Here is a 23,162-nt window from a genome sequence, read left to right on the forward strand (position 1 = left end):
GCAGATACACAGTTTTTTTTACTCATTCTGTCAATGCTGCTCAGCGTCATAATACAAGTTACTGTACCTATGCATTTAAAAATCATTGAACATTATTAAAAAGGGCCTGGTTTTGTCAGTTATTACTAAGACTCATAAATATGTCTAGCATTTATAAAACGTTGACTGTGACTTGAGAAAATATAAAAAATCATCTAATCTTAGGAAATATAAAATTTTTTGATCCTTTATATAGATTTTTATGGTTAATAAACGTAAATCATAAAGAATGAAACAAAACAAGATATAAATATTTTTATTCAAATTTATATGTAAATAATCTAAACAAGATGGGGGATGTTTGAGATAAATTATGTTTTTTGGGGGGGTTTTTTTATGTCACTTGATGTCATGAATGTGGACTTTATTACAGTGCAACACTTCAGTCCCATTTTACCACACTGAGATTTAAGGTAAATCAAATGGGTAAAAATTAATACTAATCTTTGCAGGTAAAAAGTAGTTTTTTTTACACTGACAAATTGAAATCACACACATTTAACGAAAGTGCTGGTAAGGCTTTTTTTTTCTTCTATCACAAAAACGCCGGAGAGATGAGAAATCTTCAGACAGCAGCCATACTGGACTGATCCCCCCCTCTGGATGACAAATCGGGACGGACAGCTCAAGACACTTCAAAGGCAGACAACGACCAGTCTGATAATTTTATGTCTGTCTCACAAACGGGCCATCACGGCTAAAGGGGCAGACTGTAGGAGACGACTGCCTGAAACAAACACAAACAAACACACACTCCAAACTCACCCCACCCCTCACCAACGCATACACCCTCCCACACAACAAAACACACAGACAGCAGTGTGTGCTCACACACCCACACCCACACACACACACACACACACCCACACCCACACACACACCCACACCCACACACACACACACACACACGCCACTCTTTCAGAGACAAACACAAGAGAGCGCACACACACGCATTTCACCTTTATTGTGTCTCTCATTACCAGATGAAACCAACCGTACATTGATTCACAAAATGGAAGGGAAGAACGCATTAGTGTGTAATCACTGACTCCTGCATCGATTGGGGGGATGAATTAAAGGGCAAAGCAATATCATCAGTTGGTATAGGCCTTGGCTACACACAAATTACAGCTTCAAGGGGAAACATGACTACCTTAACCTTACTGTCCACCAGTGCATATAGCCTAGCCTATGATGAATGATAATAATAATAATAATACAGTGGGAGACATTTACGTCCCTAGAAAACCTACTTGCTTTGAATGTAATTCAGAAAACTTCTACAACACATCTGCAGACGGGAATGTTAATTAAGGATCACTGTGAAAGTGTGAACACCTGGGATTCTAACTGGAGACCTCCGGGTCATTAGTGTATTTCTGTTCTGTTCAACAGTGACATACTAACCACAAAAAGGCTGAGAACAGAGAGACTATTGCTGTAGCGTGCTGCCATGCTATTTATCTCAATTTCAGTCCTACATAAATATATAGATGAAGTGAATTAAAGCGACTATACGCTGTAGTATAGTAGTACTATACTGCAGTACTATATTACATGACACCTGACTCCTTCGATGAGTCTTGCAACAAGTTTTTAACGATACTTGGGAGTTAAATGCTTCCAGAAAAGGCAGCTCATCGAGCCCTTCCCTGGCTTGAAGAATGTTATGTAAGATAAAATGTATACCAATGTACTGACAACAACTATACAAGCATATGTTAAAAACAGCAGTTCATGGCAGAAGTCATTTTTCTTGATGGCTGTGCCCAAAACAAAACACAAGTTCAACTTTGCCTTTAACTCGGTGTTGGCCAAGATAAGATTCAGCTGCAGGCAGTGTTAGTCAGGATAAAGGGGGTAAAGAAGATGGATGGATGTTTTTGTCTGTAGCGATTTTTGAGTTGGAACTATGTGTACCTTCAGCTGCATGCAGAATATCTTGAAAGGAAATTCCCAAAGTAAAAGTGGTAAAAGTCACACTGATCTCATGCTGTAACACAGTGGTTCCCAAACTTAGACCCTGGGTCCCACTGCACTTTATATATATATATCAGACAGAACCTGGAGCAGATTATCTAATTTGCCAATTGCTTTTTAACTTCACATTCTTTATAATTCACTGATTCTACCATATTTAACTTTACAGTGTGGAGGTTTGGGGAAAGTTATGTAAATTTACAACAAGGACTTATTATCCTACAGAAAAGAGCAAAAAGAATCATGCACAATGTTGGCTTTCGTGAACACACCAATTCACTATTCTTACTGTCGAAAACGTTAAAGTTCATTGACCTTGTGGAGTTTAAAATCATTCAAATACTAAATAGAGCAACGAATACCTTAGTGCCGGGTAACATTAAGCAATTGTTTCATGAAAGAGAAGAAGGTTACAACTTTAGGGGAAAATTACAGTTTAAAAGTCAAAAGTTCGCACCACCTTGAAATGCTTCTGTATCACCAGCAGGGGTGTTAAACTTACAGAACAAAATAAGTGTAGAAATCAAACTCAAACAAGTTACTAAACTTAATTTAAAACAATGAAAAAAATATACAAAGAGTTGATTGTAGCAAGGTACAGGGTTAGCAATGACAGTTTGGGTGCTTATGGTGTCACACTGATTGATTGATTGATGAATGTTGTATTAGTGTCACTGTAGATACGTGGGTATAATTATGTAATATTGAAGTTAAATTAAGATTTGAAAAAAATCATGTGACGAAAAAGAGAAAGAATGGCTTTGCAAAGGGTGTAGGATTAAATAAGTTTGTACTTCTTCCTACCCCCGACATGTAGAGCTTGTACCAAATATGAAAATGGAGTGTGCTCTCGCCAAACATTTTATTGCTCTACTTATTTAGATTTTTTTTCTTTTTAACTTGTTTAATATCTTTCTTTTGTTTTTACATGATTTGAATAAAAATCCATTCATTGATTCTTTTATTCTAAAGTTCCTGCTTTTGTGGGTGAGAGTGCCTGTGCTTTCTTTCGTCTTCACTGTAATGTCTATGAATAGTCTCGTTCTACCAGGTAGGAAGCATCCCAAAGCTATCCGCAGAGCCAACTTAGTCAAGGAAACAGCACTGGCGAAGCGACTTGGATAAAGAAGGAAACTGCTTTCCTATATGTATGATAGGTATGACCATGTATGTCAAGTTGATCCGGTTCACTGTAATGTTTTGGTAAAAGCTTTTCTAGAGACAATCTGAGGGGGGCTCCGGGGGAAAAGGCAAAGAATCACTCGTTTAATGTGTTTTGTTTAATTTGAAAATGAGAATCTAAAACAAATGAGGGATGACATAATCGAGCATTAAGAAACCAACAGGAAAATCTCCAAAGTGAATGCACCTTACAAAACTGATGGGTTGAACACAAACACAAGGTTTCAAACTATTATGTTCGGTGATGGGATTAATATAACAATCAAAGCTTTTACTGCAAAATGTTAAAATTGGGTTGGATAGTTGGCATTAATAACCGTAGGAAAAAATTGTCAAGAAGTTTCTCAACATGCCATAATTCTTGCTGGAAGTGAGTCTGACGCTGAGACGGGACAATTCAAATAATTCATGTATGATTAGTGGGGTGTGTTTGGAAAGCTTCTTTAAACAAAGCAGAAGAAATAGAAGTGTAAAAGATTTTTCAAGAGGTCGGACATGAATGAATGTTATGCTGCACCTGATGGGAACCCTGAAAAATAAAATATTACATTGAAAATTTTGAAATCACAGACTCACCTATGAGAAGAACTGTTCCAACCGCTAACCCACCACCTGATTGTAAAAAACAAAAAAGAGCAGTTACTCATACAGCATAATAAAGCTTGTGCAAAGTCAAACATGTGGACTACAATTCACTGTGGTGACCTCAAAATTAAGCAGCATACTTTCTTTGCAATATCACCTTAGCAAAGAAAGCTGTTTAAAATGGCTGCCTGGAGCAATGTGTTAGTATAATGAAAGTTACAAATTATTCCTGTAAAAGCATCTGGGACCAGTGGTGAGTGAAAGGTCCGTCTTAGCAGTGCAGTGTATAAAAACATGTTTCCTTTTTGCCCGAGCATAGGATATTTTGACTTGTCAGACACAGAGAGTGAGAAAAGCATCTCAGCTTAAATTCTTAAAGATAGATTTTTTTACAGACCAAACACAAGTATTTTTATCTGTGTGATTGCGGATGCAAAGTACTGATTTGAGTATGTAATAATGCCCTCATAATACTTAAATTTGTTCTAAAATGAAGAAAATTAACAAGTGCATAATTTGCAGTAATCTTTACTTTTCACATGACATCTCGACAGTTGATATTGCTGCAACAGCATCCCTCCCCCTGTATCATATATTGGCTGCATGGTGGCGCAACGCTCTTGCCGCACAGCAAGACGGTCTGGGTTCAAATACCATCCTGGCTTTTCTGTGTGAAGTTTGCATGTTCTCCCCGTGTGTGCATGGGTTTCAACCCACTGGCCAAAAACATACGTGTGAGGACAACTGGTGACTGTGTTTGCCCTGTGATGGACTGGCAACCTGTCCAAGTATACCCTGCTGTTGTCTTTAGTTTGCTGGGATCCAGCAGCCAGCAACCCTTAACAGGAAATAGGCAGTACAGAAGATGGATAGATGGATGTATACGATACTCATGGTTGAGGTGCAATAACCTCCCAAAACATCTATTATGGTTTTTCCTTGCATGTCAGCACATTGTCCATGTCATTCATACTTTATAAGTTAAAAAAAACAATTTTGTGGTTTTGTTTAATTTGTGCCAATGTTGCACAGCCAAACATGTTTGGAGAAATACCAATGGATACCTGTCTTATTCTGTATGCAGAAATAGGAACACAGACTTTTTGATTAAAGTGTGTACACTTGCTTTATTTTAGCCGTTTAATGACATGTGATTCTGTAACTTCTTTTTTTCTTGTTTTGGTTTATCCATGGTATGATTTTACAATACAATTTGTTTGACTTCATCCATCCTACCTCGCTTTATCCAGACCTGGGTCACAAGGGCTGGAGCCTCGAGTAACATTCAAATGATTGGACGCAGAATCACGGGATTAAATAAAACATCCATAGATCACTTGTGGGATTTTCATTTCAAAGCATCTAAATAATGGAAACGGACCATGACACCCCCGGTAGAGAAAGCAAGCAGTTTCTCACCCTGAGCACAATTATGTGTAAAACCACGTGGGTTTTGATATTGACAGTCATCAATGTAGTTATGGGAAAAGAATCGCAGCAATAAAATCAAATTGACAAGCAGTCGCACAACAAAGTTCACCCTGTCCAGTCAGAAACATTGAGGCTGAGTTAGCCGTGCAGCTTAGCACTTCGGTTACCGAGCAGATAGTCGAGCGATGTGACACCGGTTGACACTAACAGTTGTCCATTTTGCACCGAGGGTCTCGTGCCGGGTATTGAGATTAACCTGCTCCTTGTTTTCTTCTGGAAACTCGTATTATTGACTGGTGGACGCTCTGCTGGGTGTTTACCCACACCGTCCATGGGAGCCGCCATGCTGCTTGTAACGCGGTGACACTCGGTAATGTTTTGTCGCGTATTAGCCAATCAGAGGCGAGCTTGTAGGAGCTGAACCAATGAGAGGCGCCAGTGTTACGAGGTGTCTCCAGGAAGCTGTCAAAGGGATGTTGAATGTGTTATTGTGAGTGCATGGTCAGAGCAGTAACTCCACACGGTGGTGAGTAACTTTATTTTCCGCCAATTATTACACGTTATTAGCTGCTCTTTAAATCAGATCCATTGAGTTTAACCCAAAACCTGTGCGGATGTAGTTTTCAATCAACAGACAGCGTTTTGCTCCTCAACGGTTCTGCTTGTCCTGCTTTTCTGACCTTGTTCGTTCATTCGGGAGTCAAGATAATGTTTTACATAATGTTTTACAACACCAACCCTTTTCAAGTCAAGATCACTTTTCATTTCAGACAAAAAGCAAAGCTCTACCACGCAGTTTATCTTTACTTCACAATGTTATATTCTAAAATATAGAAATACGGAAATCAATCCACGATCCATGCAGTATTGGTTTTTTTTTTGCAAAACATTTTGAACACACATTTGACAACTGCCATGTAAATTAATAGCAGAGATGTGAGACGTATATGCAAACATGAGCCATTGTTATTTATATTGCACCATTCAAAACCGAAGCCTCAAATCCTGAGAGGAATGATACACCACAGCACAAGTCAAATCAACCTGGACCTCGTCCCTGTCTGGGTGCATCAGTCACAGTCGGTGTGATTGTTGTGCCTGCAGCCCATCTGTTAATGCACTGTAGCTGGGCTCATAGTAGGACACACCTTGTCTCACAGTCAGCAAGGTGTCTGTCATTCAGATGGGTCCTGTGCTTTGATCGTATTATTCTCATGTGTGAAAATGCCACCTCACATAGATATGTGGAGGCAAAATAAAATTTGACCTTAATAACACGGCAGACGAGAAGGGGAAACCTTTCTCTATATAAGACCCCAAAAGTGTCATTAGCCCTTGCTTATAATTCAGTGTCATTTTGCAGTTCAATGGTTTCCATGTTCACACCATTTGGTAAGGAAAACACCCCCTGAAGCTTAGCAGACTACTTTGCTGTCTGTGGGAATGAGTGGGTTGCTCATATAACTCACAGTGTCATCTATTTAATGCATTTATTGAATACGCCTGTCAAATTCAGCCCTTATATTATCCAGGTGGACAAATAATTGTTCAGGGGGGGTCTTCTCTCACATCTTTTGAAAGTCTCTCCCTATTTGGGATGTGTGTGAGTGTCTATGTATGTTGCTGGACTGACTACTAAACTACCTGGATTATCCAGACAGTGTTGGGCAGATGTCCTTTTTTGTGTGACTGGAGAACTCAAATTGTCTGGATAATATAAATGATGGCAACCTGGAACTAAATCCGGCGCACATGACCACAAACTTTTATCACGTGACGTACGGCGCTTATCAGGATAATCTAGGTAGGACTGTAGTAATGTGTTGTTCGAACATTTCAGTGCATGGCTTGACATGACAGTTCAACTGAGAACTTGGTGAAGGTTTCTTTAGTTGTTGAAACAATGAGGAGTCACTTGCGCCGCTACTGCCACATACGCCCGCCGTCTGTCTTTTTCCCTGACGGGCACTTCTTCTCCATAGCTGACGAGCCAATCAGAAATTGGAGACAGAGCGGCAGATTTTCAGGAGAACTATGATTGGTGTAAAGATCAGCTTTTAACTGGCCATAAATCGATCTGTCAATTGCAATTGAAGAGTTGAAGACTACCGTTTTACATGATTATCTCCTCATTCACTCTGTTATATCTTCAAATAAAGAATTAATAAGTCTTTGACTTTTATAGTTTTTAGTCCAAACTTGTTCAATTCTATTCTATATTAGTCTTGTCCATTGTAGTGAAACATGGATTTAACTGTAAGTCTAACACATTTTATTAGGGATGTCGAGGCCACAAAAACATCAACATGTGACAGCAGCCTGTAAATGTGTGACGAGCGAGGAGACCAATTGCAAGAGATTTCAAAGAAGAATGCCAACTTATTGTGACGGATGTAGCTTCCCGTTCAACAGGCTGGATCTGATTCACATGTGGCATTTTGTTTAGTGATGTTCACAGTTTTTTGGTGGGGGGGTGAAAAGTGTGGTCACATAGTATTTTCCAGTCCAGATGTATGCCTGTATTTAAAGCAGTGTTGCCTGAGGACCTCGAGATCTTCAGCATCCAATATTGACCTTTGGCATTGATGTTTGCACACAGATTTCTCCAGAGTTTCTGAGTCATTTGATGGATTTATGTACTGTAAAGGGTGGTGGGTCAGGTACAGCTAATATACAGCAGTTTGGATGTAAAACTCCAGTTTGAAATTGTTTGAACTTGGGCTGAGAGATGGTGGAAACAGGATGTTAGACTTGGAGCGGTGTGGCAGAACTAGAACAGGGAAAATGTCAGAGAAAATGAGGACGTGGAGATGGTTGTTTGTAAGAGTGGACAGGGTGAAACGGAGATGGAGGATCCTTTGTTGTGAACCATAAAAGGAGCAGGCAATACCTAGAGGGGACCTGTTGTTTATATTATTTTGTCGTTGATGCTGTTGCTTTTTGGTTGGCCGTCATAGTTTTTTTTTTCTCTCCAAGAATAATTAGCCAAACTACTGAATGACTTAAATGGATACTTCATTCATTCTGAGACAACACGTGCTACTATAATGACACAGATGCATCACTTGAATAGTATCATAAAAATACAGAGCAGATATGAGTCAGTACTTATAGTTGTATGCCTGTGCAATATGTGCTCTACTTTGGCTTTTAAGAATACTGGCAAGTATAAAAATCCTTGAATATTCTTTTTTAAGATATATTTTCATCTTTTCAATTTCATCATATAATATTGAGCAATTTTAATTTAAAATACATTTTAGTTTGCCCGTCAAATGTGTAGCATAGAATATATGAATGAGTATATTGTCACTACCTCAGAGTAATTTGACATAGTCAGACAAAACAGTAGTTAATGCACTACCTTCTGGGATACTTTTATGTACTGCACCATTCCACACATATATGTGTGATACGTTATTAAAAAAAATAGATGGGTCATCTCTATTCAGTTATTACAGTTTCACTGTCCCCTTACTGTACATGCTTGTTATGTTGTATTGGACAAGCTGTTGTTATGTAAAAGCCCAGCTAATGTTTTACAGTATAGTGTCCATAATAATGCTGATTTACTGATGAGAGATTAGTGTTAAAGCTCAAGACAACTGCAAAAAAGATGTGTGTGGGAGAGCGAGGCCAGAGGCAGCACAAGATCGCAGGATGCTGTGATGCTCTGAAGGAAGCAATTGCCCAACTGCTCACTTTACAAATGCTCTCAGCAGAGATGGTCCTGCTGTTTTGACAGGCCTGTTGAGATTTATAAGTGCTGACAGGAGACCAAGGGAATATATCATGACTGACAACACTGGGCATTGTGGAAACCCTATATGAGACAAATAAGATGCGCAAGCTGACCTGCATCTCAAAGGATGGGAGCCGGCTTTAACAACGCAGCTTGCACTCTGTAAAGACATCACTTTCTCCACATTCAGTCAAACTCTCCAAAATTTCATGTTAACTCTTGTGGGTTCCATCACACTTTTAAGCATATTGTGGCGTGTCCAGAGCGTGATTGTTAAAGAATAACACCAATTTCCCCCTTTTCAAAGTATCATCTACCAAGGAGGTGTTTTGCTGAGGTTGTTTTTCTATCAGTCTCTGTATCTGATTGAGCTAAATAATGGCAGCAGTCATAACATGTCACAGTTTTCCTGGTCAGACTGTTTTGGTTTCTTCAGTCTAATTTTGACAACCATGTCAAGTTCAAGAAGGGGTTGACATTTTGCATCCGGAGGAAACAAGATTATCATCAAAATGCGCCATATTTGTTTTGTTAACGCTGAACGAAAACTAATATTCTAAGGTCACAAGAACAATATGCATCTTGCAGGTTTTGTCTGCAGATAATTTGGTCTAAAAATTTAGACTTTTTCCATTTATTCAACATATATTTTGAAATGGTTGGATTGTGGTTTCCCGACCTCCACCACCCCATATACAACTACAGTGAGCCATATTTAACTTGGCCTCCATGAGGGAGGCACATGCACCCTTAAAGAAAACAGCTGAGAGGTCTTCGTCATGAGCTGGGCTGTGCATAACCCAAACTCCTTTGTAAATCTAATACGACATCAGATAAGATCTCTCAGCACCCGGCCAGCATGTCACAATCACTGGTGGTCAATACAATAAGGCTTAGTGACTGATATTCCATTCAGTGTAATTGACTGGGGTCGCTGTCAACCTGCACTTCCTTTCAATTCATAGCAGTTGTATTCATATCACTTGGCTATTATTTGCTCTGGGTGACCCATTGAATGTAGGTTTAAATCCTCAGCTCCTCAAATAGTAACCTCGCTCAGCTGTTTCACGGCTGTGTTGCCGTTAGCAACAATGAAAAGAGCAATATGGAGATCAGTCCCTTCATTTAAGTCTCTTGACTAAAGACAGGCCTTGGAGACTTGGAGGCTGGACATAGTAGTCTGCGACTGGGACTTTTACATCTGTCACTTTCCATCCGGCCAGGTGTCTGTGTTTATATCAGCAGGATTATCTCTGATTGCACTGATAGTTGAAACAGACCCCCCACAGTATCTAAATCTCCACCTTTTTCATAGCTCACATTAAGATCAAACCAAGCTCTGCGCAACAGGACCAAACCCCAACCCTCCCCTGCCTTCTGGTGCCCAGAGGAAGACATCAGAGGTGGGATTCGTCCCGACTCTGGTGTGCCTGCTCCTCCATACTCCCTTCCATCTGGGATCCTCAGGGAGAAGAGGAATATCTGACAAGGGGCTCGTAAGCCTCTTAGCCCCCCTGTTGCCCAGTTCTCTCTCAGCCCATGTTTTCCTAATTTAGTTGTGTAAGAAGTCCACTGCAAGGCCCTTGTGTGCTGTTTGGATTGAAATTCTCTTTGTGGTTCTAATAGACTGGTCATGTATATCAATTACCGCTAGTCAGCCGTGGCAGGGTCAAACCTCTTGAGACCCGTGGCAGTAATTCTTTTCTGAATATTTCCACATGGCTTCAATAATGTGTATTTAATTAGATGTCAATTTTGATTTGCTACTACTGGCTTTAATTTTTGTGTGCTTTTTGTACATCAACAGATTTAAACTAAAATAATTATGAAATTCTATCTTAACGCAAGAAGGTTTATCAGGGTATTCAAGTAAAAATATCAAGTTTTTCCAGTCTATAAATATTTTATTCAATTAATGACCTTTGTAATCGTCACCTTTTATAGCCTCTAAAAATGCCATGTATATTGTTTTATTGGCCATCTTGATTATAGGTTTGTTAAATGTCAAAGCATTTCCATAGTTTGAATCCTGAAGCAAAGTCACATCTTCCAATCTGATTGCAATGAAACTGTTGACTGAGATTTATATTTATTTTTTGCTGTTTTTAACTGCTTACTAAAATTGCTTTCACCATCAAGTAAACTTATTGAAAAATATTCCATCAGTATTTATTAACAAAAAGTTTCTCTTGTTTATTGAATTGTTTTTTGTTCGTTTTTTTTTTGCCCTGAGTGAACAAAGCACCCCCTGTAAGAGGATCACAGAGTTAAATACACAATCAAATGTTTTCATTGACATCTATTCATTAGGGATCCCCCTCTTTTTCCTCACTGTAGTGCTGTGCTGTGACAACAGGAGGGATGTGGCCACAGATGGTTCTGCTGGGAGCGCTGCGATGACTTCTCATTGTTTTCCCATGAACATGTTTAGCGTGTAATCCTGGATTAACGGGGAGACTTTGTGTTAATTTACAGCTGTAATGCAGCATTCAATTAATCTTGGTATCCCCCAGCACAGCCAGCTGCAGCTGGTATTGTGGACAATTGTGGACGATAGAGTGCGTTGCCTGACTCTTTGCCCAGGGGTATTCGAGGTAATAAAGATCCAATCAGAGGTCTCTGAGGATGTCCTGCTCATTCTGAATCCCAGAGGAGTTTCTCCAGCTCATGTATGTACTTTCTATAAAACACATAGGTAATGCCATTGTCTGTCAACATTCACACACCATCACACCACATGCACACACATACAGACACACACACTATCAATGACAGAGGGTGCCTCAGAAAACCAGGCGGCTGCATATGGACTCTCTTGATATCAGTCACTGGCCGTGTGATCTTGTTATGCAAAGTCCCTTAATCCCTACCTATGATGAATGCATGCTGGAATGGAGGGGGGTGATGAAACAGAGATATGAGGGCAGCTGTACAGGAGGCTGTCCACTGTGCTTTGCGAAAAAGTGCTAACAAAGATTCCTGGTCCCCAGTGTAGCAGAAGGAGGTGCACATGAAAGATCATGTCTGAGGGTGCATTAGACTACGACAGTGACAGAAATGCTGGTGGAGTTGGTCGAGAGCAAGAGAAATAGAGAGGAACTTGTTGCCTTAGTGCAGACCCGAGATTCACGTTAACCTTTAGACCACTTGCTTCCCAACAGAGGAATTATAGGGCCAGAGGTGTTATTGCACCGGCTGGGGGAAGACTGAGTTTATAGTTCCTGTGGTACGGAACAAGAGACCGGAGCAGCCTGCTACTGGATTGGGGCATTTCATTCGGGGCCCTGTGCTGAGTTTATGTATGTTCCCCTTCACCTGTTCAAGTTCTGTCATTTTCGGGAGCGCTGGAAAGTAGAGGGTTGCCAGGGGTGATCTGGGAACAGAGGGAGCAAGCAGAGTGGCAGCACACAAGGAGGTGAAAGAATAGAGTTGGTCTTTTCTGGATCAGAAAGAATGGCGAATGGGCCAAAGAGACAAACCATGCTTGGGATGAAAGAATAGATAGAGGGTTTAATAGGTGAAGTGTAGTTGGACTGAATGAGGGAACATTGTGTGGGTGTGTGTGTGTGTGTGTGTGTGTGTGTGTGCGAGAGTGAGAGAGAAGACTAGAGGGGGGTAATGGGATTAGGGGTAACACCTTTGGCAGAGCTCGGAGAGCCACCTGACACCCAGTCTGTTGGGAACCTGGGGAGAAAGGGGATGGAGGTGGTGGGGCAAGGGAGAAATTGGGGGTCTAATCCTTGTCCATCTTTGGGAAGTCATTCCCAGAGCTCTGAGGATTTGGGGCTTTGGTTTCCGCTCTGCTTGCTTTGGTTAATAATACCCTGGGAGGGAGAGAAGACATGGAGAGAGAAAGAGACAGAAGGAATAAGGGAGATGGAGGAAAAGATTTCTTTACCCTGCGGTGGACTGGCAGGAGAGCAGCCTGAGCTAAAAGAAAATGTTTGAAGTGCAGCCTAACATCTAAGCCAAGCGGTATCCATTGTTATACACTTCTTGTTTGTGTATATGCAGGTGTGTGCGTGCGTGCGCTCTGCTTGACAGTGTGTAAATACCGGCTTACTTTCCCCTGTTCATCCCACAGGTTGCAGCTTGAGTAAAAGTCAATAACCTGAGTGTGGATGGGTTGTTTGCTGAGAGGACACATGGACAGTCCTTGTTTGTGTTCATGTGGCAGTGTTTGCAGTGTTCGCAGGGCAGTTAGTTGTGTGGGTGCCTGATGTGTCTTTGTGTTTCTATGGTGCTGACATAAGTTGATAACCCCACATGATTGCGGTTTTAGTTGAGATGGCACAGTGTCAGGGACTCTCCGCGGACAGCGTGGACCTGCTTGGCTGGACGTGTCACAGCTTCTGTGTTTGTCCATCACCTGGGTGCGAGGTGTTGATTGGTGCGTGCGACTCGGGGTCAAAGTTCAGGCCAGTTTTGTGGTGTGAACCGGCTGCTCAGCCTCTGAGAATGAAACACCAGGGATTGTGGCATGTTAGGAGTAGGCCAACTGTAACAACCTTGTCCACACCTTTAAGGATTCAACCACAAACATTTTTTTCTTTACAGAACGTAGAAAGAACATAAGCCCACCATAAATGGATCAGACATTCACAGTGACAAGATTCTACTATAATCTATGTTTTGTTCTTCAGTTCTGTAGGTGGAGATGTTTCACAACATGTTGTGGAAGACCTTGGGTTTTCTGGGCTACACAGTCCAATATGGATGCATTGCACACTGCGCCTTTGAGTACCTTGGGGAATTTGTGGTGGTACGTATTGTGCATAAACAATTTTCCAACTTCTCTCAAATGAGACCTATTCTCCTAAGCATAAAAATGATAAACATGCTCTTTTTGTCATTTTCCTTCAGTGTTCTGGTCCATCCATGGAGCCTACTATTGTCAGCCATGATGTTGTCTTCTCTGAACGGATGAGTCGTCATCTTTGTAAAATACAGAAGTAAGTTCCAATCTGCTGAGTAATATGCAATGAGTAAGATCCAGGCCCTACAGTGATTCTATGGGATCTTGATTATCTCACTCTATATTCATGATTCACTCATGATATCATTTCGGCTGTTTTTGTATATTATATTTGAGATAGTCTGTTATTTTAGACATCTGTCAAAAGTGAAGTGCTCATGTGTCCTTTGCAGGGGTGATATAGTAATTGCAAGGAGTCCATTTGACCCCAACATGAACATTTGTAAAAGAGTAATTGGACTGGAGGGAGACAAGATCTGCTCAAGTTCCCCATCAGACTTCTTCAAAACTCACACATATGTAAGTATAATAATATCATGTATCATTAATTGAAATTATATTGATTTTTCATAATATATTTGTTGAAGGGGTGGATTTTTTTGTTTTGTTTTCAGCCACCTTTTTTTCTCCATTCTCTGACAACTTGCTTTACCAAGTAAGGTTTCTAGCAGTGGTTTTACTGTTGTGATTCAAACCCCCACAACTCAATGTGTCTCTTTTAAAATTCCCCCAAAAAAAAGGTTTAGAAAAAAGATCATACATTCAAACGGAGAATGAATGAATGCAGACTGTGTTTACAACAAAACACTTGATAGTTTGTTTCACCCCAAAATGACAAACAGAATTTCCATGCATAATGCAAACTGTCTCTCAGTTTTTCCTTTGTGCGAACACCAGTGTCTATACACCATCATTGTTGTTTACATTTTAGACCACACACATCCATTTTGTGTCATTGGTCAAAATATCAGTTTTTGACAACACCTATATTTCCTCAGAACAGTGATAAAACCCGAGAGTGAACAGGGGTTCTGCTGCTGAAACCACTGTCATTGCTTTTCTATTACTACTCTACCCAACACCCACAGCTCAGGCCTGCAATCTCTCTGAAGCCTGTTAGAGTTAGTGCCAGCCGAATGGACAGACTGATGGGTGGGAGGAGGGGCGTGTGTGTGTGTGTGTGTGTGTGTGTGTGTGTGTGTGTGTGTGTGTGTGTGTGTGTGTGTGTGTGTGTGTGTGTGTGTGTGTGTGTGTGTGTGTGTGTGTGTGTGTGTGTGTGTGTGTGTGTGTGTGTGTGTGTGTGTGTGTGTGTGTGTGTGTGTGTGTGTGTGTGTGTGTGTGTGTGTGTGTGTGTGTGTGTGTGTGTGTGTGTGTGTGTGTGTGTGTGTGTGTCTATACTTATGCCCACAAACCAAAGGTTGTGTTTATGTTGCATGTTTTTGAATTTATTCCGTATTTCATTGACTATGAGCAGACTGGTGAATGAGTTCAGCGAGATACAGCACGAGGCCAAGCCTATAAGTGGCATTCCTCAAATACAAAAGGAAATAAATAGGCTTCCCCTTCTACAAGCATCACCTCCAACATACAGAGGACTGAACTTGTAAGAGGTGGCATTGTTGCATTGTAATTTCTAGCTGCAGAATGTTTTGACAGACGTCTCAGATCAGGTCATCTTTTCACTTACCGCTAGGTGGGGAACTACTACATTTACAAATGGGTGTCGCTTGAAGCTTAGAGGTTTTAGTCATATAAAAAAAATAAATCATTAATAAACTATACTATTGTGGAACTAATAAAATAAATGTAATTAGAACAAGGAATTGAATTACAATAACTATCAACTTAAAAGTATGCTTTTTCTGGCAACCTTATTATAAAGTTTTTCTAAATTTCAGATTTTTGTAGAGACACCTTTAATGTGGGATACATAGTTACTTTCTTTTGCTGATGATGTTTTTCTCTGCAACATAAACTCTATACTCAATGAACAGTTTGCTTTATCGCCACATTTGACTCGCTCTCTGTGCTGTTACATCGGTCACCAAAGTCCTTAAAACGAAGGTTAAAGATGTAATGACCCAGTTTTAAACTTGTATGAGTAATAAGTTCAGATACAGGTCTATAAACAGAGTAGAGTGATTAAAAGCAAAAATGTCATCAGAAAAAAGATATTTGAGTAAGGTACAGATACACAGAAACAATTTACTTTTCCATTTTAAATCTACTCTATATTGCCAAAAGTATTAGTTTGCCTGCTTTTGCACGCAAATAAACTTGACTGGCAACTCATTCTTAAACCATAGGCTTTAATATGTCGGTACACTGTTTGCGGCTACAACAGCTTCAACTATTCTCGGAACACTTTCTACATAGTTTAGGAGTGTGTTTATAGGAATTCTTCCAGAAAGGCATCTGTGAAGTCAGACCCTGATGTGGGAGGAGAAGGCCTGGCTTGCAGTCGCCGCTCTAATTCTTCCTAAAGGTGTTCTATTGCGTTGGGGTCAGGATTCTGTGCAGGGCAGTCAGGTTCTTCAACACCATAACTTGCTCATCCATGTCTTTATGGACCTTGCTTTGTGCACTGGTGTGCAGTCATGTTGGAACAAGAAGGGGTCATCGCCAAAAATGTTCCCACAAAGTTGAGAGCATGAAATTGTCCAAAATGTCTTTGGTGTGTGATTAGTCTCTCCAGAGAACACACCTCTTCCATTCTGGAGTCCAGTGACGGTGTGCTTTACACCACTGCATTCGGCGCGTTGCATTGCGCTTGGTGATGTAATTCTTGGATGCAGCCGCTCGGCCGTGGAAACCCTCCATGGAGGTTTCTATACACGGTTCTGGAGCTAATCTGAACCTCACGTGAAGCTCGGAGGTCTGGAGCTACTGACTGTAGAAGGTTGGTTACCTCGGTGCACTATGCCAGTCAGCAGCTGCTTACCCCGTTCTGTGATTTATGTGTGGCTGAGTTGCCATTGTTCCCACTCCCTTCCACCCACTTTGCTATATTACTACGAACAGTCGATTGTGGAATATTTAGAAGTGAAGAAATTTCACGGATAGACTTATTTGCACACGTGGCATCCTATCAATGTACCACACTGGAATTAACTGAGCTCATCAGGGTGATCCATTCATTCATAAATGTTTGTAGAAATTGTCCAACGCCTAGATGCTTGATTTTATACACCCTGTGGCCATGGAAGTGATTAGAACACCTGAATTCAATGATTTGGAGAGATGAGCAAATACCTTTGGCGATATATCATATACTTTAGCGGCACACAGAAAACATGACATAAAAAAACAAAATTTTAAATAGAGTATTATTTTACCTATGGATAATCTACTACCACAAGTATTCTGCACATTAACTTGATATGAACTGTAAGAAATATGTTAGAGCTCCTAGGAGCTAACTCACTGTGTGACAGCTTTTCTTTTTTTGGAACATTTTGAAGACTCCGTGACAGTTTTCTTTTTTTTTTTCTTTTTTTTTTTAATTCCTCTTGAAAAAAATAATGCTTTTGTGAATAATATGTTGCTGTGAGACATTGTGTGCGGATCCGTAAAGGTGAATTTTCGAAGGTGGCGTTAGTCCTGTCATCTCTTAGTTCTTTTTTTGTTCACGCAGACAGGCTGGTCCTCTCCACCCTCAGAGATTCAACAACAGACTAATTGCCCCGTCACCTTTTAGGAATCAGTTCTGTGTCTGCGTTATTGTGTCAAAACAATGACACTTGATCCCTAATATTATAGCAGAGAGCGCAAAACGAAGAAACGAGACACGGGAGAGATGAAATGTCTTCATACATCCTGTTCTCTGCAGTAAAGATAGACAGAGCAACATGGTGGAAGATGAACCAATTATTCCTGTATTAAGCTTAACATGAATTTCCACCCCAATCATTTTAACATAATGAGCACTGTAATTGTGAAAGTGTTAAACAACGCACCTCCACAGTGAAGAGCGCTCCAGTTTCTGCTCTCCTCGACACGTCTCTGACAGGTAAACAATGCCTGGCGTCGAACCAACCAGTAACCACAGGACAGGTGCAGGCTTCACCATCCATCAGAGTCGATCAAAGTGGCGTCACACCCCAACACTATAACTCTGTGTTGAGCAACCCAGATCTTTGGAAATGTATGTGCTTGTAAATGACATGTGAATGATGGTTTCAGCTGCTCCTCTGACAAAATTAGACATGTCGATCTTAGTATGTGCCAAAATGATGATTTACCTACACCTGCTTCTCAGTCTGTATAGAAATGCCTTATTACATAAATTACAACCTATAATTAGCCAAAGAAGTTACACAGATATTTTTTTTTACTATTTACTAGAACTTGAACTTACGACAGAGTCACACATGGTTTATTAATTGTTTTCTTCAGACGTTGGTCTGGGAAAACCACTTTCTTTTCTTGGCCATACACCTGTGACTCGAAAGGTGATATGCATAAGCTTTCATGTTCATGTTCAGCCGCAGCTCGGCATGTCAAGTTTCAGACCTCTTCACTTTCTCCTTGTTTCTGAAATCCTGTCTGCTTGATCCTTTCAGCAGTTTTTTTTTCACTCTGGCCTGAGTTTCTAAATGAAGTCTTCTCTTTTATGGGACTCAAGACAAAATACTGTTTGATTTGAACGTGAGCGATCAGAATGTACTCTATCCATAACAGAATCAAAAGGGTCCGACTTGCTGGTTGAAATACTGCGCCTTGTCATTAAACTAGTTTTATGTTTGTTGTGCTTTCACCATATTTTGCTGATGAGAAGAATTGCGGGGTTCTAGTGTGGCAGATGACAAACGGTGGTGTTTCTTTTTCCTGTGCTTGGGAGCCAGCATATGTTACCATGTTAATGAGGTGTAATGGTGAGAATCCAGCATGCTGACATATGGTTCTCAGATGACTCCTTTAATGATATTCATTTGTGTCGTTGTTATTCAGCGAGTTGTTTACCTCATGTTAGGTCAACGTGTCACTGGCTTGTGATTATGTCACATCATCTGTCTCAATTATCAAATATGGAATGAAATGCAGCATCCCACAGTCGGACTGAAGCCTCCAATCAGAGAGAACTGGGTGATGGGAAAGGGGAATACGAGCGGAGGAATACAAGATGTGACGTCATCCCAATGTGGATTATATTTTTCTTCCTTCACGTTATTCGCTTTTCTCCAGAGGACTTTTGCCGTTAAAAAGTTAGGCAACACAAAAATAGACCCGTGGATTGTGATGCCCATTATGACAATATAATGTGTTGTTGATCCTGTCTGCACATATAGGGGGGACAGCGCACTTAATTAGGGCCTTGACAAGCCTACTCTCCTAAAGTGATGAGATTAATCATAATTGGTGTCACTGTGAATTAGAGCCCGCTTGGATGACCACCCCACTGGCAGGTCAGACCGCGGTGGAGACCCTTGGACACTGCTGCTAGCCGCAGCGTAGCCCTCATTCTCTCTCTTTCTCTCTCGCTCTCCCTCTCTCGCTCTCTCTGCCCAGCTATCTCAGGCCCCTCTCTGGTTTTGCCCTCCCTGGGTAAGAGGGGTGCAGATCTCGGCCAACAGCCTAATGACCCTGTTTGAAGTTCTCCTAAATCCTCGCTCCCCCCCCGACCCTGCCCGTTACCCATGACCCCTCTCCTAAGACGGTGCGAGGTTAAAGAGGGACAGGCAGGTCGGCGTTAAGATGAGGAGGGAGGGAGGGAGGGAAGGCTAAGGCAGTGTGTCGGGTGGGGGGGTGTTGTAAGTGGGTGGGGTAAAGGTACATTCTGACTGCACACTCAAGTCACTGTTTCACATTAAAGTTAAGCAGGTTCTCTTATGCAACACTTCTTGATTCCTTTACTTTGCAGTAAATGATGATATTGGCCCTCTTTCTGCGTGTGCCAATATTTTAGGTTCCAAAAGGCCATGTATGGCTCGAAGGGGATAACCTAAGGAACTCCTCTGACTCAAGGACCTATGGCCCAATTCCCTATGCCCTCATCCGAGGGCGTGTTTGCTTGAAGGTAATGGGGAAGCTTTTCCATACATTCTCACTTGTGTATATATATATATATATAAATGTGAAAAGGTGTTATATTTTAAATCAAGAAGTTAGGTTTAATTACCTCTTTCATAGAATCTTCCTCGTGTTGAGTATTAAGCACCCAGCTGAGCTGCAAAGGTTTTGTTAAAGCTATTCCATAAAAAAAAATAAAAATAATGGACCAATAGGGCTTTTTTTAAGCCCAATTCGGGGATGCGAGTCAGTTGGAAGTTCAAAGCAAGTGTTTCTGATTGACCAAAGCCTGGATAACATATTGTCTAGCTTTCCATTCTGCTATGTTGTCATGTCACTGGATGTCATAGCAGCCACGACCCTGGAAACAGGTCAGCCAACCTTCTGTCTTTCTGATTGGACAGCGGCACTCTACTGGAGGCCCTATTACGACAGATGATGAAATAACACAACCTTTTATGAATCCATTTGCATCTTAAAGAGTCATATTGGCATATGTCCCAAAATCTGAAGTTAGGGTTTGAACGTAAAAGGTACAGGCATTTTCATTCTTTTTGTTGTTAGTTTTTATGTTTTTTAACCAGTTGTTACTGTATATCCTTTGTCCTTTGCAGCTCTGGCCACCACATGATTTTGGGACCCTGAGTGAAAGCCCAACCAAACGCATAATTGATACTCAGGGTAACTCTGACTCAGATTAACTCATTTGATTTGACTGGATGCTGTTTTCTTTGTAATGACTTTTGAATAAAAATGATATTTATTAAAACATTCCCTGTGTGTTCTATGAAAGTTTGACCCTGAATATAAAGCTTTCTTTTCTTATTCTTTCTTTTTTCATTCATCCTTCATTAATTGTGCTGTTTTATAACTGTCAGGCACTTGTCATCTGGGACTGACAGTGTGTTCATTGTAGCTGTGCAGCACTGTAGGAACAGCATTGCGTGAGCAGTGAGTAAAGCTGTGTCTCTGTGGAACTGCCAATGGCAGAATAGACAATGATGAGATGGACACAGTTTTTCTATGCTGGGGCTTGCATTCATTCAGTGAAGAATTTTGCTCAAAATCACAATTTGATTTCACCTCAAGATTGTTTTTAAACTTAAATCCTGATATGCATACGACTAAAAAAAAATATATATATATATTGGTTTGAATTTACAATTGACAATCTCAGAAAAGTCTGGAGTCATTGCCTGAAAAAGATTTTTAAAAATTTTTGTTTACACTTTTTTGGTGTTATGGTAAAACAAAAGCTATGCGAGTGTTTAATATTTAATCTGGCTGCCACAGCAATTGAAAAAAATGTTAACATTTCCCATTTAACCATACAATATTAATATGCACTTAGTAAGGCGTGTGTGTGTGTGTCTGTGTCTGTGTGTGTTTGTGTGTCTGTGTGTGTGTCTGTGTGACTTTACATGCACAAGACGGTATTATTGTCAGCTTTCTGCAGTAGCCAAATGTGTAACTATGGTGTCTGTTATTGGGATAAAGAAGTCCGTGAAAAATCAACAAAAAAAGTTGACAAAAGCACTGTGGAGCCCCGAAGACAATATTAGCTGCACGACTTTGTTTGACTTTAAAAGTACTTTCTATCAAAATCGAACTGATGATATATTATTGGGAATATGATCTCCAGCTGTGAGTCAAATAAAATTTAAACACAGGCGTGCCACCCAAATTGTCTTTCTGTCACTGAAGCCTCGGGCAGTCTCCCGAACAGAAATTTGTTTAGAGTGGACCAAGCTGGTTGTTGTCATGTTTTTCATAAAGCGGCTGACTCCCCCAAAAAAAGAACACTGTTCTTCAGCACATTTGTAAGATGGGCTGATCCAGCTCAAACCTTCCTGGACACGGGCACACACCACATTCACATACTCGGATATGGATGCTCAGCTGGTCATCCTCTGAGGCAGAGAGGGACTCTACTCCTTTGAATTCCCCAGGGGAAGTGAGTTCTCGGCAGCCGTGGGTCCCTGTCCAGCTGCTTCCTCTGTCTGGAAGGGACCAGAGGGTCAGAGACAAGGCTCTATGTGACACTGAATTATCTGCGTGAGTGTTATTGTGCCTGCTGGGAGGGACACTCAAGATTGTGTGTGTATGGGTACTTGTGCATATGAGACAAAAAATATTCATGCAGGGCTTTGCTTGGAGCACATCTTTGTTTCTCAAGGTTTTATATTCATCTGTTGTGTGTCAACATGGTGCCACTGTTAAGCTGAAATGCTGACACGAGTAATCTTAGCATGTCCCTTTAAAGCCAGTGCCCCATAGAGGGAGCTATGGCAATTTGCTAATGCAACTCAGCCCTGGTGGATAAAAAGCTGGATTTGATTTAAGTAATGTCAACAGGGTTAAAGCCGAAGTTCATAGATTCACACCACCCCAGGTAAAACTTGAATAAGTATGTCTGTCACTCTCTCCCTAGGGGAGGTCAGTTTTCCCTTAAGATGAATTTAACACCATTGAAGTCTGGTCATTTAAAATTCATAATATTGCTCTGTAATGTGTGCTGCACATATTACATGAGGGCCACAGATACACAAACCACACAGGACATTGTTTTCATTAACGTACTTTGAGTTGTACCAGAGTTTCAAAGAGATGACTGGGCAAAGATGTATATCATTATCATGCTGAGTGGACACAAAGCCGGGAGTGAGGCAGGAAGAGATAGAGATCGGAAGAAACGGACAACAGACAGCTGTGCTGAGCTATGCAGCAGCGCAGAGTCAGGCTGTGGACTGTCAGCAGAGCTGAGATGTGTCTGCGCCCTCTGTAAGGTAAATGGAGGTAGAGGAAGTGCATTGTCTTGATCCTACAACACTTTGTTCAAGGCTCCATCTGAAATGCATTGAATATTTGTGGGACGAGATCAGTTATTTAAAAAATGTCTTCCCTCTGACACATTGCTGCGACAAAGTATTTTAAAATTGCGTTTCACCTGCATCCTTCCAGATCATTTCATTTGTATTTTTGAGTTGGCAGAAGTTTTCATGCTGGACGCCCTTCCTGATGCAATGGGAGCAGTAATGGGTTTAAGGGTCTTGCTCAGGGAAGCTTTAATGCTACATCATGGAAATCCAAGTGTGAAAGGGCATATAAATAAAAAGATCACATAGAATTACACTGTGACTATAAGACTGTTTTTTTCTTAAGTTTCTTTTTCTATGTGTCTCCTGCTATGTTGTGAACCCCAGACTTAAAACAAAAGAGCCTGGCCTTCAAGGTCAAGTAAAACTTCACTTTCTTCTGGAAAAACAAAGTTGCAATAAAGATAGAAATATAAAAAAGGTAGTTGTAGCATGGAGAGCCTTGTATCTGCAGTCTAATGCATTTGTAAATGTAACAAATATTCAAACACTTTTTAATAGCAAAACAGACACCTGTGACTTGGAGCATCTGTGCTGAGTTTTCTAACTTTCTCCCAATCAC

General features: G+C 40.8%; 2 protein-coding genes across 2 annotated transcripts in view; one reads left to right on the top strand and one right to left on the bottom strand.

Annotated features, from left to right (window-relative positions):
• Positions 1-5,586, bottom strand: part of elp4 (elongator acetyltransferase complex subunit 4) — a 55,414-nt gene extending 49,828 nt beyond the window's left edge. The window contains exons 1-2 of the mRNA XM_080488910.1: positions 5,385-5,586; positions 3,778-3,813 (exon numbers count right to left, since the gene is read on the bottom strand). Coding sequence (XP_080345036.1) covers positions 3,778-3,813; positions 5,385-5,562 — 214 coding nt within the window. The 5' untranslated portion in view covers positions 5,563-5,586. The remainder of the gene's footprint in view (positions 1-3,777; positions 3,814-5,384) is intronic.
• Positions 5,587-5,695: 109 nt separating this feature from the next.
• Positions 5,696-20,489, top strand: immp1l (inner mitochondrial membrane peptidase subunit 1). The gene is made up of 6 exons (XM_080491036.1): positions 5,696-5,743; positions 13,603-13,721; positions 13,823-13,911; positions 14,108-14,234; positions 19,621-19,731; positions 20,339-20,489. Exons 2-6 carry the CDS (start codon positions 13,617-13,619, stop codon positions 20,423-20,425), a joined length of 519 nt encoding a protein of 172 aa, XP_080347162.1. The 5' UTR covers positions 5,696-5,743; positions 13,603-13,616; the 3' UTR covers positions 20,426-20,489.
• Positions 20,490-23,162: the final 2,673 nt, after the last annotated feature.

Source organism: Lipophrys pholis (assembly GCF_963383615.2).
Source record: "Lipophrys pholis genome assembly, chromosome: 2".
NCBI classification, from domain to species: domain Eukaryota; kingdom Metazoa; phylum Chordata; class Actinopteri; order Blenniiformes; family Blenniidae; genus Lipophrys; species Lipophrys pholis.